We start from the raw sequence: 14,235 nt of genomic DNA, 5'->3' as shown, positions 1-14,235 counted from the left end.
TCTCCACAATTTTTATTTTGGTTTTTTAATTTTGAATTTTTAATAATTTATGAAACCTTTTAGAAAATATAAAACATATTATCTTCTTACTTCTTACAATTGTCCTAAATAATTGTTATCCTCCTTACACTTCACTTGTTCAGAGGCTTACACTTAGTTTCCATATATTGCAAACTGCTCTGCTTATATATAAGTATAAGGATTTATTCGGTAAAATTAGCTCTTTTAATAGCTATAAATTTTTTAATTAGCATTTCATCAAACATTTTCAAACCCTAACCACTAGTTAAACAACTAATATTAAATAAATATTCTCACTTAATACTTCTGATTTAAAGTGTTAATAGTTAACGACTGCTATAATAGCTGATTGCTGTTAAAACAGTTAATATTATCGAAATATTCTAGAACAAACTCTTACTCACAACACTAAAAATTACATAAAAGCTATTGTTACATAAAAGTCACTCAAAACTATAGGAAAAGCTATTGTTGCAGAGAGTATAATACATGTTGTCACTTTCACCCTGTAAAATATTTCCTTTTGATAAATTCAACTCTCGTAGGCTTATATATCACGTAGAAACCAGCATTTGCCAAAAATTTTCAGGTGTACAATGGACTGCTCCACCCAATAATTACCCACTGGTATGCAATTGTAAACTTTGCCATTCGAAAGAAAAAAAACAGGAAACCTGCAGCACGAACTCAACCGTTGGTAACCGTCAATAACTGCTCCAGGCCGTACAATATGTTCTGCCACATAACTGCTCCAAAATGCACAGGCAACAACTTTCAGTTTCTTCTTCTGAATCAATCATGGCATTCCAAAATTGCTTACGTACTCTCACTTTCTTTCTGGGTTTGCTTTTTCATTCATCCTTTGCCATTGAACCTCCAGACTCAGGTACACAATGGAAGCCTTTCCTCTCTGATCACCATTTTATGGATAACAAGTGAAAAAGATAACTCTTTGACTATTATCTCTCCTCTTGCAGATAAACCACAAAAACCGTATTTCGCTTTCAGTTGGGCAAATGACAACAACACTTTCCAAGCTGGTGATACTGCAGCCATAAAGATTATAGTATTAGGAGAGTTTGACAGTAAAGGGAATGCTTCTCTTGGTAAAAGTTCTTTTAATCCTATTCTTACAGTTAATGGGAAGATTGGGAATAGTTCTTTTGTGTCTGGGGTTTTCTTGGACACTGCAGGGGATACCAGTACTTGGAAAATTCTCTTCACTCCAATTAGGGTCGGGGTCTTTAATGTCTTTATTGAGGATGAACCTTTCGAAGTGTTTGATTCATCTCTCCATTTCAATGCCGTAGCAGGTTTGATTTTAATTGCATTTTTAGCATTTAATTTCTATTTACCCTTCTTTATATTTCAAACAGAAACTTTATTTTTGGCATTTGATGTTTACCCATGGTCACCTTCATGTAAAAGAATTATTATAAGCTACATGTTTTGATTAGTAACTGGAAGGTAATCAATATGGGTTATGGAGCCCCTGGTAAAAGGATTCTATTTTATCCTTCCTTTCCCTTACTTTAGTGTTAAACGATAATTAATTTAACTGATTTTGACTTTGTTCTCTTAGTCTATCTGAGTTTTAGTGGATGTTTGAATTGAGAAAATCTGAATTTGTTGCAAGCATCTAATGACGGACCAATATCATATTGACTCGGTCTCACCAGCCAAGAATGTTGTCCTTTGGAAAAGGGCTCGGTTAAAACGGGTGCTTAGAATTATAAGCTTAAGCCCTCCTTGATGTGAGAAATTTAGCACCATCACATTCTTAAATATTTATGTTGGTGAAAGTGCTTGTTAATAGTACCTATGCTGTCGCTGAGTATTACAATATCAGCAAACGAACTTGTAAAATATTATCATATTTTGACCATGAGAACGTTCAAGAATTCTTATTATGTTGACCAATAAAGATGCATACTAACACCTATTGTTACTGTTGAGGTCAAAGGGCAAATCTATCCATCTGTCTGCATAGCTTCATGGATGGGAGTCTTGAATGAGTATGAAGCTGGGGCAAAAGCTACTGTCTTTATTGTTCCTAGAGATGCATTTGGGAATAATGTTTCTTCAGCTGGTGAAGACTTGAATCCTCATAATTTTTCTGTGTCTGCTCTTTATGCAAATGGTTCCCTCGCCAGTGTTCCCAACGTCACTCATATTGGTTGGAATGAGTTTGGTTTTATCATCATTGAGTTTATTGCTGCAAAAGCTGGAAACCTGTTATTGCATGTGAAAGGTGGAAATCAAACCTTGATTGGCTCTCCACTTCCATTTAAAGTGAATCCAGGTGACATGCTATTGCTTTTGTCATCTGCTCATTGCATGTATTTAGATGCATGTATTTTACAAAGAGGAGGCAGGTTTTTAAATTGACCAATGATTCAACTAGGTCTTTCTGTCTCAAAGGGTTAGAACATAGAATTATGAATTCAATAGGTTAAGTTGTAATGCACAACTGTAATTTTGTCTTCAAATCGCATTCTTTTTTCCATGCCATGAACAGTTGAATTTTTTTTTTTTTTAATTATTTTAAAGTGGACTTTGGCAGGTTCTCTAGATGTTTTGAATTGCCTGCCCAAATGGAAGTTTGAGACAAATGCTTGGCAAATATTTTCCAAGATGGAAATTTTTATCTACCAACAAGATCAGTATGAGAATCTTGTTTCTGGATTACATGAATTTGATGCTGATATAACTGAAAAAGAAACAAATTTGTCTATACCCATTTCAGATTTGTACTTTGAAGAAGTGGTTCCTGGAATTCAGTTATTCTCTTTCAGCCTTTTGGAGCCAGGAAACTTCTTGCTCACTATATCTGATTTGAAGCATAATAAAAGCATCTCCAATATGCCATTTGCTTATAACGTCTTTATAGGTGCAAATGACAGCTGCTAATTATGTATTTTGGAAAGTTTTATGGTGCTAGTGTCAAATCTTTGCCTTCTTGTGTCCTCTTCATTCATATTAATCTTTCCTTTAGTACTTTCATCCGTTCTGAAATGCAATGAAGTTCTAATTTATTCAATATTGTAATGGCTCTTGTCGCTAGCGGTATGCATTTGGTTATACATTATTAAAAATTTTGGTTCTGAAATTAACTTTTTGGATCCCATCATAGGTTCTTTGTTAGTGGTTAAGGAGAAATGTTTGAATATGCTTCTATTGATTATGCAGATAAATATTATACTTTCTTTATGAAACAGTTGCAATTTTATGTTTTAATTGAACAGGCTATTGTGATGGATCTGCCAGTATTGTCAATGGATCTGGTCTAAACGATTCTATTGCTGGTGAAATTGCAGAGTTCTCACTTTATTTAGTTGACGTTTTTCAATATCCTGCTTTTGTTGAAGTAGAAAGCATTCAAGTACAGATTGCAAGGGAAAATGATTCATATTATGTACAGCCAAGCATCCATCCAATTATCAATGGTATCTGTAATTTATAAATTTTCATTGTTTCTTTCGGATGAACAATTTAAATCAGTTTAATAAGGTATATGCATCTTTTTCCTTTGAAATAGGGAGTGAACCTGCTCGAGAATTGAGCTATAGGGCTATTAAACAAACAGAAGTTGCTCCTGATCCATCTATTTTTCCAAGAAATGTTGTAAGTCGTCCATTTACATATTTTCTTCAGTCAGTTCATTGTTGGTGTTCTAATGTTCTTATTTTCTTTGATTCAGTCCACTGGACGCTTGAAAATTTTGGCAAGTTCTTTTAATGTGATTTATAAGCCTGAGAAGAGTGGAATTTATGAAATACATGTATTTTGTGGAAATATTTTACTGGGTGGTGGTCACTTATTCAGGAAGGAAGTGACAGCAGGTATTTTACTCTTATGCTTCATGTTAGCTCTGACATATTTATCACTCAATCATTATTACATGGGAATGCAAAAATGTTAATCAAAATAAGTTGCTTAAACAATATTGATTTGGATGAAAGCTTAAAAGAATTGGACTAAGGTTCTGAATGACAAATAACAAGGTTAATTTGTGCACTTTATCTGTTTTAAATACATATATTTATTGTCTCAGTTTTATAGCTACTCAAAGATCCACGGCTTGCTTGACATGCTATTATATGCAGGCATGAAGAAAATTAATTGGAATGATGTTATGATTTTCAAGCATTCTTGATTAGTGTGGGAAGAAAAAGTAACAAAGAGAATAATGTCCACTAACTATTTGATATCCTTGTAAAACAACGAAATACAACGGCTAACTGAAAAAAGTGATAAAATTGTGAAGCTACAGTTTTGTTGAAGAAATCTCACTAGTTATATTTGTTATTGCTTGGACTAAAAAATGGTGCTAACCTCATGTATTTGCATACCAATAATTTGCTTCTTGATTTGTAGCTAAATTTTCTAACTTTGACTAGGTGAGGTTAATATATCACTCTCAAAAGTTGTGAAATCGGCTACCAAGGTGCCAAAGCTGATTGAAAATGAAATAGTGGTGCAACTGATGGATACATTTTCTAATCCTGTCTTGTCTCAACAGTCACGACTGAATTTAGAGATTGATTCAGTTAACCGGTCCGTTTTTTCAACTGGGATGTTTGTGGATAACAATGATGGGTTATATACTTGCCGGTATGTGGCCAAGGATGTTGGAACATATGAGATGTGCGTTTCATTTGATGGCAAGCGTTTTACACCCTGCCCCTTTGGGGCCAATGTGTACAGCAGTAAGTTAAGACCGCAACAATGTATATACCTCTTCTTGTTTTGGAAAAAGAGAGCTTTAATTATTGCTGTCTTTCTTCCACCCCACACCTCCTCTCCTACATATTCTAGGACTTTCAGTTTTGAGGGGTTTGTTTCCTAATGTTTTAACTTGGTGCTTTCATTTGTTACCTTATTTTTCATTTTTCTCTGGAAAAAAAAATAAAATTGCTTCCTTTTCTGCATGGGTTATCGTGACTTTTCGATGGTTTCTCCATATTATTTGTTGTGATGATGGTTTGAACATATTAATAATGTGTTTGTTGTGATATTGTCACATATTGAAGATATCAAATAGATAGATATTTCTGCTGTTTTTGTATGATGGCACTGTGGATAGTAATTTGTTTTCAGATATATGGACAATATTTAATATTTTTCTAAGATGGTTGCTTTCAATGTTATCCAGGTGAATATTTCCCAAAAGCTTATGATGACACAATTTCTGTGAGGGAGGACGAATCTATTGCTGTTGATGTTTTAGCAAATGATTACTTTGCAGGAAACAATGCAAGTATTGTTGAATTCTCAAAAGTAAGACTCATTGTCGTTCTTTACAAGGCCTTCTCTTGTCACAAGGAGAGGGATCCTGTTATTTTTGCTTGAAAATTAACTTACTGGTGATACTTAATTTGTCAGCCGGATCGCGGTTCACTCTTACAGTATGGACATTTATTTAGATACACTCCCTATCAAGGCTATTATGGGAATGACTCTTTTATGTATACCATATCAGATGTTAATGGCAATCTTGCTTCTGCTTCTGTTAATATATCTGTTTCCAATATCCCTCCCCAATTTATTTCATTTCCAAGTCAACTGCAAGCAACTGAGGACATGTTAACCCCCAGACTTGGGTACATTACTGATTGTCACTAAATTTTTACTTAATATGCTGAATGTTTTGAAGATTTATTTCATCTGATGTTCTTGGATGCATGTTTTCTCCTTGCTTGTTGCAGTGGTTTCGCAGGGTTTGAGATAAGTTATTCTGATCCGTTGGAGAACATTTCTGTCACACTAAGTGCAGACTCCGGGACTCTTTTTTTGTATCCTATGCCGGTGCAATTTTGGCAGACAACTTGGGGTGAATTTTCTGTCAAGGAAGACGATGATGGAGCCAGGAGTTTGATCATAGAGGGCTGTGTGGATGTTATCAATTTAGCCCTGCAGTCAATTCAATATCTTGGGTACAATCTATTTATCCTTTTCTTTTAATTATATATGTATATAAGTTTATAACACCATGAAAGTTTCCTGGAGGCTGCAATTTTATAATAAAATTATAACCCATCTTCGATAAAAATTTTGGAAAATTCGTTTTCTGTGGTTCATATGAACTGTCATGGATTATATATCTGTCTACTAAAGGATTTATCGTAACAATTAATACTTGAGAACCTAATCTTCAGATTAAATCAGTTAGCTATTTACAAAGGAAAAAAAATTAAAAATAATAATAATAAAATAAAGAATTATTTTAGATAATAGGAATGAAATGGGATGAAGGTAATGCAGTTATTCTAACAAAGTGTTTCAAGGCCTTGAAATTTTGTGTAAAAGAGAAAGTTGCTGCTGCCATAATGTGCTTTCATGTTTTGATAATATAATCTCTCTGAAATTCACATATTGGTCATTAGTTTGTCATCATTAACTTGGTCTTCCTCTCCTTAATCAGAAATGATAATTTCAGTGGTAATGATACTATTCGTCTATCTGCCAGCAACATAAACGGGAAAAATGAGCTGGAAGTTCCTGCTTTTGTGGAACCTATTAATGATCCCCCATTTATTAACATCCCTAAGTTTATCACGTTGGAGGGAAATGGCGGTGAATCACTGATCTTTAACAAAGCTAGAGATAAGTTTGCGTTCTGTGTTGGAGATCCAGATCTTCTCAATTTCCCTGGTATATATACATGAACATTTTCTGAGAATATGTTTGAGAATATTATACATAATTTAGAGAGAATTGTACTTCCTTCAAAGAATATTTATCAATCTGATGCAAATTGCTTTAGTATCTCAATCAGTGTTTCTGATCAATTGAATAGAATAATGAAGGAACTTGATCTTCAACTTGTGGGTTATGTTTCAGCAAAAGACAAGTCTCACTTTTTAGTCAAATTTTCACTGGAAGTTGATGATGGATTTTTGGTAACCAGTCTACCAGCTGAGCTCATAAATACAACTGAATTGAAGCTAATGAATAGTTATCAGTGGCTACCACTTCAGACATATGTTACTATCTCAAAACATTTTACGGTCAAAGCCAGTGGAATTAGATTTTGGGGCACAATTTATGATTGCAACCTTGTCTTGCAAAATTTGTTATATAACGTGAGTAAGCTCATCTACAGAAGTCTTAGAAGAAAATATGAATTCTGTGCTAATATATGAAGTGTGAAAAAGGTTCTTTAGAATTTTTTTTACTAATTTTACTACTTAAATTAAGTATGAAGCATCCATAAAATTCATGTTTCTAACCTTCTCATTCTTTCTGGAGTACAGGGGGGAGAACATGGTGTTGTTTTAACAGTGAAATTAAATGATATGGGAAACTATGGTTGTTATTCAGATTGCACTGAAAGGATTTCAATGCCTTTGCAAGCTGAGGCTACTGTAAATCTTATACGAAGTAGGCCAATGAGCTCATTAGCAGTGCACAGTGAGTGAAAGTTTATAAATTTTGTTCCATCATATGAATTCTATTTGAATGCCATTTTTGGCAATTCATGCCTGTGTATTTTGGAAACCTGATCTCCTTTACCAATTGTAGAGTTATCGATTTTATGAGCAGTGTACTATGAAATGCTGCAACGCAAGGATTTCCTATAGAAATTGTTGTTTTCAGTTTAGTAATTATATTAAAATCAAATCAATTCCATTGTGTATGTGCAGCCCTTGGATCAGTTGTCTTTATTGAGTTTCTTATGGTGCTTTCTCTCGGAGTAGCTCTTCTATTCTTCACATTCAAGTGTGCATTTCATCTTGTAAATGAAAGAAAAGGCCACAAAATCGAGAATGCTCAGCAGTCTACTGTGCAAAATATCCAGAAGGAATCTGTGAGCGAGTGTTGGTTTTTCATATATATTACATTGTTAAGTATTACTCTTTCGATGATTTATTTGGTGAAATTTTCAGTCTAAAATGCTTGAATTCTCATGCAGTCAAGTAACAACACATCAACTTACTTCACCAGCTGTTGTTCAAGACTTCTTTCACATCAGACTCAATCTTCCAACTTTCGACAACGGTAATAGGCAAATGACAAGGAATAATTGAGTTCCAGGTTTTCTCATATATTTTTCTTCACTAACACAGCATTTTCATAAATGTGCAGCTCCCATCATCGGTTTGGAATCAAAGAATCCGGTGAGGATATATGTGGTCCATCCGAGTCTACTCATGGTAACCATCCGCAGACTCTGCCTAGCTTCATGCCACTTGCTATCGAGAAGGGGTTCTAAAATAGGCCTAAAGGAGCATAAGGTATCTGTTCAGCTTTATGTGTTGCTGCAGCGACTTAGATCACTTATTTAGCTGCAGTGACTTAGATCACTTATTTATCTTTGGCATTTGCTTTATGATGTTTCAATCCTTTATCTGCTAGACTTGCCGTTTCGAGTACTATAAACTCACTGGTTAAACATAGGGAACCATTGCAGACAGTACAAACAATATCAGCACAAAGATTTTAGCAGATCAAAATAGATAAAAAGAGGAAGAACACTTGCATTTCTTCTTCTGGATATAAAACCGGTCTGGAAGGCAATTGTAGACTTGCTAAATCTCCTTCAAGCATCTCTAAAACTTTGTTCATTTACTAGAGGATTGTCATAAGGTTTCATCTGTGTGTATCACAATCCTGTTATGATCATTTTCCTCGCTATTTTATTTCTAACATTCCAATAGAGGGTCAGTCACAAACCTGAGATGGATAGATCATAAGGAAGCAAAAGCTTAGAAATTACACCGAGTTACATACCCTCGGTGATCATAATTCAAGCAAAGAACATCTTTTGTTTTTTCAAATGAGATTTTGTGAAATTTGGCATTTCAAAATAGAGTTATTTATTTAAAAAAACCATAGAAATAAATCTAAAGATTTAAATAAAGAAAGTAAATTTTACAAAATTATGAGATTAAAAATCCAATTGAACTTAGAGAAATTTTATAAATTCTCTAACATATTTTCTTTTTGATTACTTGCAAGAAGTCAATATTTTTCTTTGCGTGACTGAGATTTTCTTCGTAGATTCTTGCTCATAACCTTGTTGTTTCCAAAGACTTGGCATGACAGAGTCAATTTCTATAATTTGAAATTAATAAATTTTATTAAAAATGTGGAGGAATTAAAATGAAATGACATTATTAAAATTAATTAAAATAAAAAATCTAATAATTATTAAATTTCACTATAATAATAATAATTATTGAGTGAATAATTGAAATTAAGTATTATATTAACCCTTTATCTTGCTATCATTCAAGTTAAAAGAAGATATGAATTCAATAAAGGTTAATAGAAAATATTTAAATAACAACAATTATTTTTATGTTGATAATATTATAGTGATTTTTAATGAATTTCGCATATGAAAAATTTAGTAAATATATTTTTTAATCTTGCTGAAAATGTGAATTATTGAATAAAATTATTTAAACATAGATGCCCATTACAAACACTAGCAGCTAAAAGTTTTTTTAGCAAATTTGTTAAGCTCCTTCAATAACTGCATGATTCTGCAAAATCAACCGGCGTGGATGATGATTCTCCTTCATCTTTAGCAAGTGATTCTGCAAAATCAACTTGCATGGATGATGATTCTCCTTCATCTTTAGCAAATGATTCTGCTGGATATAAAACTGGCCTGGGAGGCAATTGTAGATTTTCTAAATCTCCTTCAAGCATCTCTATAACTTTGTTCATTGGAGGACGATCAGAAGGTTTCATCTGAATGCACCATAATCCTGTTATAATCATTTTTCTTGCTATTTTATTTTCCTCCTCTGTTGCATCTTCTACTTCCAACTCTCCATTAGATAGTCTGTCGTAAACCCAAAATGGATAGTATACTTCACTTAAATCAGCCGTTGCTTTGGCATTCAATTTCTTCCTTCTTCCTGTCATTTCCAGTAACAACATTCCAAAACTATATACATCAGCTTTGTACGAGACACGGCCGATGTTTTTGTAGAACAACTCCGGTGCCATATATCCTATTGTTCCTCTAGCTGCTGTAAGAGATGCAATGCTACCTTTTGTTGGATACAATTTAGCAAGCCCAAAATCAGAAATTTTTGGAGTGAAATTTTCATCAAGAAGAATGTTATGAGGTTTGATGTCAAAATGAAGGATTTGCATTTCGCAACCTCGATGTAGATATTCAATGCCACGAGCCACTCCTTGAGAAATCTGATATAGTTTTTCCCAACATAAACTGACATATCCTTGTCGAGAAAATATGTAGTTATCAAGAGATCCATTCGATAAGAATTCATATACAAGAGCGCGCTTTGTTCCTTCAACACAAAACCCAATTAATTTTACCACATTAGCATGGTGAATTCTCCCAATTGTAGCAACTTCATTGATAAAATCTTGTCCATTTGCTTTAGATTTACCCAGCATCTTTACTGCTGCAAATTGGCTGCTGCGAAGCTTTCCTTTATACACACAGCCAAAGCCTCCTTCACCCAGTTTTTCTTTGAACCCCCCAGTCATCTTCTTAATGTCTGAGTAAGCATATCTTATTGGCATTAGATTATTGTGGCTCTGCAGAAATTCTTCAATAGTGTTGTATCCTGATAAATGTCTTCTTCTCCATTTATAGATAAAAAATGCAGTAACAAATGGAGTCCCACATAAACACCTTGCAGCAAGAAACATTAATCCTGCATGAAATTTATAAAAGCATTCAAGATAGACAAAATTTATGGCTTTGCCATCTCTTTTAACATTTCTATGTTAATGTTTCTTATGTAATCTTACTTTTTTCTTGTAGAAGAATAGAAAAAAAGAAAGGAGTTCTTACCAGCTTCCATCAATATGGGAAATAGGAATAGGATATCTGCACAAATCATATACAAGGGAAATTACTAATATTACTATAAACTATATTGTAACATGTAATTATGTACACACAGAGAGAGAGAGAGAGAGAGAGAGAGAGAGAGTGGGTCTTACCTTCTTGGACTACATAAATGAGACTAGGACCTTCATTATAATAAAGTACAAAATAACATCAATCAGTATTAGAGGATCTTAATCTATATTTTTCATAAATAGGATAGCATCTCGTTTCATGAACCTGAGTAATAGCACTGAATATGGTTTTTGGGGTCGAGGTAGCAGCCATTGTTGACACATTTGTGTATACAGTTGATGTTGAACCATGAGATCTCAAATCCAAATGCCAACCCTCGATGAATGTCAATGAAAGAGATATCCTTCTTCTTGATATTGAAATCTTTTGCTGCAGGAAACAAAGACACTGTCTCTATGCTGCATGAGTCCATCAAAGCAGTTGCTGTCAAGTCGTCTATATTCAGACAAGAAAAGTATTGAATCTTCAAATGAGATCCAGAAGAGTCATTGGCTCCACTTTTAATGCAATAAGAAGCACTACTATCCACATAACTAAGAGGCTGGAACACTGGATTTAGGCACTCGATGAAAACAATTGGCTGCGATAACCTGGGATATCTTTCTGAATCTGCCCATTTGTATTTGAAATTGGAATATGTATCCTCAAGCTCATATCAAGTAAGGGAAAATGTGGAATGGAGAAGTAATCATGTTGATCAAGACCAGCATCTACTAGTCGGAGGGTGAAGTTATTGTAGTTGATTGCTCGCACATAATATCTTGCATCATTTAGATACAATACTGTAACATTATTTTCACAAGATAGGCTATATCTATGGTCTCCGCAGTTGCTTGGATCGGTTTCCAGCCGGAAAGGGTAAGTAATGTTAGAGATATTGCCACATGAAGAAGGGGCGCAATGACTGTTATCTCTACCATTACAGGTCTGGGGGAAGAAGACTACCAGGAAAGCAAAGCGTAGGAGCCATTCTCTAGCCATTATTAAAATACTTTGATAAAGGATAATCTTTCTAAGTGAAAATAGTCTAAAGGAACCGATGTGCAAATAACAACAAATAAAGCATCTTTTTGATATGAAATGAATATATGCATAGACTTCGGACTTACGAGATGATAAAATATGAAAAACCTTTACCAATAATTGGTAAGTAAAGTTAGTCAAGTCAGCAAAAAATATTGTCGTTAGCAGGGGGAATCTAAGATGGGGCACTTGCCTCCACTAGTTTTTTACGGTTCAATTGATGATTTTTTACATTTCAGTGTATATAATTATGTTAATTTATATTTATTCCATTAAATTTTTACCTTTTGCCCCTACGAATTAGATTTTCTAGATCCGCCCTGATTGCTAGCTGTTAGATGTTAGGTCTGTTCGGCGAATAAAATCAACTGTTTTGATAGTTGTTAGTGGTTTTAATAGCATTTACTTTAATCTTTAAAAATTAATTTAATTCAAACGCTATATTACCGAATAATATATTTTTTTAAAAGATGGAAGAAATCATAATATTAACCAAAAATCATAATGTTACGAATGCTATAAAATATAGTCAAAACGTTAAATGCTACTCAAAAAACTGTTGCTAAACAAAGTCTTGCTAAACAAAGTCGTTAGATATTAATTGATAGTTGTTTGTTGTTATTAGTTGTTTAAATACGGTTGAAAGTATAACTGTTAGGTAAAACAACTATTCACTTAGAATTTTGATTAATTCAAAACACTGTATTCAAAATTTTATTGCCGAACACGGACTAAAATTTTATCACTACCATATTTTTTAAAATTTTGCGAAAAGTAGTTTTATTTTGTTGGATTGCCATTAGAATAATGGAACTCATCATGTTAATTGGAGAGACACTTAATAATTAATAATCCCTCTGTTTTCAAATACTTTGTCACGTTTGAGTATTTGACCATTTTTTAAAAAAACCATTCAATTTATCTAAGTTATAATAAATTATCAAGTGAATAGATTATCATATACTTAATCTTTAATTTACTTAAGTTACAATAATAAACTAATGACAGCAACATCACATCTTGTTCAGGTCGGCAAGTAATTGATTAGAAAATACCCAGAAATTAATTGCTAAAAATTGAAATTTGATTTAGAAAATAGAGATAAGTCAACAATAAGAAAGTCAAGTTCCCGTTTAGAAGAATTTTCAAAGATATTATATTTTCCATGTCTCTCTTCACTTGCAAGAAGTGATGGATCCTCCGTTAAGCCATTTTTAATATGTGGACCAAACATCCTCTAAAACTAAATTTTTTTTCTGCATCCTTGACACACTTTATTTGAATATTCAGGGATTTCAATTTTAAAATTTCCATCATTTTTATATTTTCCTTTCAATTTTTATAATTTTATATTTCTTTCATTTCATATTTTTTATCTTGAATTGACTTGCACATTAATTTAATAAAATTTAATGAATATAATTATATTCAAATTCATAGAATTGAATCCGTAAAATTATATTTTTATTTTTTTTCAAACCAAACACAAATTTATATTCATAAATGAATTCCACACAAACTTTTTGAAATTCATTTATCCAAATAAGGGTATCCCTTGTTGCAAATTAGATACAGAAATGGTGATTTATTCAAAAGAAATTGTCATCTATTTCTTTTGCTTGTTCTCATATTCTGTCGTATTAGCATGTGGTAGCCATCGCTTAACATCCACTGTTGACTGCAATATTAAATCCTGTGCAAGCAACGGTCCACCGGTCCGATTTCCGTTCAGAATCAAAGACAAGCAACCAGTCAACTGCGGCTACCCTGAAGCTGGGTTTGTTCTATCTTGCTCAGAAAAGAACGAAACTGTGCTTGAGCTACCATATTCTAAATGGAAGCTGTTCATCGAGCAAATTGATTACAAGTCACAAGTAATTTTTTCATATCGTACAGAAGCTTGCGTTGCAACCCAAATTCTTGACCTGGATTCAAATATCTCTCCCTTTAAGTTTAAAGAGGGTAATAAAAAGTACCGCCAGTATACTTTATTCAATTGTTCTTCAGCATATGAATCCTATGAGCCAATCTCTTGCCTTAGTGGTAATCTTCAGTATCGAATTTATGCCATTCCTGCATATTATCACATCCTTGGCTTAGACTTGTTGCGCTGCGTCAAGATTCATGACATTTCACAAGTTAAATATGACTACCTATACAATGATATTCTTCATTTGAGTTGGGTCGATCCGAGATGCGGATCTTGTGAAGCAAAAGGCAAGTATTGTAGATTGAAGAGTAACACTACTGGATTTGAAACTGAATGCTACGGCGAGCTTAAAGGTATGTGGCTAGTTTACAAAGCAACTTGAACTTTAAAAAAAAAAAAAAAAAAA

General features: G+C 33.3%; 3 protein-coding genes across 7 annotated transcripts in view; 2 read left to right on the top strand and 1 right to left on the bottom strand.

Annotated features, from left to right (window-relative positions):
- Positions 1–565: 565 nt before the first annotated feature.
- Positions 566–11,957, top strand: GEX2 (gamete expressed 2). Of its 5 annotated transcripts, none has more exons than XM_037635590.2 (18): positions 567–907; positions 999–1,334; positions 1,985–2,323; positions 2,585–2,911; positions 3,267–3,467; positions 3,560–3,645; positions 3,722–3,863; positions 4,422–4,730; positions 5,177–5,301; positions 5,407–5,624; positions 5,730–5,957; positions 6,491–6,675; positions 6,865–7,106; positions 7,278–7,434; positions 7,668–7,831; positions 7,937–8,022; positions 8,110–8,258; positions 11,252–11,957. In XM_037635590.2, the coding sequence occupies exons 1-17, from the start codon at positions 778–780 to the stop codon at positions 8,234–8,236; spliced, it is 3,402 nt and encodes a 1,133-aa protein (XP_037491518.1). In that variant the 5' UTR covers positions 567–777; the 3' UTR covers positions 8,237–8,258; positions 11,252–11,957. The 5 variants fall into 5 exon arrangements, 4 of the variants coding, with proteins under 4 accessions (XP_037491518.1, XP_020533056.1, XP_037491519.1 ...); XM_020677397.3 differs by having other exon boundaries at positions 568–907; positions 6,446–6,675; XR_005177001.2 differs by lacking the exon at positions 11,252–11,957 and having other exon boundaries at positions 566–907; positions 6,446–6,675; positions 7,668–7,841; positions 8,110–8,126.
- Positions 9,384–11,292, bottom strand: LOC105629242 (rust resistance kinase Lr10-like). Its single transcript, XM_089715579.1, has 4 exons — positions 11,081–11,292; positions 10,957–10,986; positions 10,805–10,840; positions 9,384–10,664 (listed from the first exon to the last, which is right to left on the bottom strand). Exons 1-4 carry the CDS (start codon positions 11,286–11,288, stop codon positions 9,496–9,498), a joined length of 1,443 nt encoding a protein of 480 aa, XP_089571705.1. The 5' UTR covers positions 11,289–11,292; the 3' UTR covers positions 9,384–9,495.
- A 1,422-nt stretch (positions 11,958–13,379) lies between the features above and the next one.
- LOC105629244 (rust resistance kinase Lr10) overlaps positions 13,380–14,235 on the top strand; it is a 2,542-nt gene continuing 1,686 nt past the window's right edge. Inside the window, exon 1 of the mRNA XM_012210797.4 lies at positions 13,380–14,182. Coding sequence (XP_012066187.1) covers positions 13,477–14,182 — 706 coding nt within the window. The 5' untranslated portion in view covers positions 13,380–13,476. The remainder of the gene's footprint in view (positions 14,183–14,235) is intronic.

This window comes from Jatropha curcas, chromosome 1 (genome assembly GCF_041381405.1).
Source record: "Jatropha curcas cultivar XTBG-Jc1 chromosome 1, XTBG_Jcur_1.0, whole genome shotgun sequence".
NCBI classification, from domain to species: Eukaryota; Viridiplantae; Streptophyta; class Magnoliopsida; order Malpighiales; family Euphorbiaceae; genus Jatropha; species Jatropha curcas.
The sequence above is the reverse complement of the archived record's forward strand: the minus strand, read 5'-3'. Positions and strand labels throughout refer to the sequence as shown.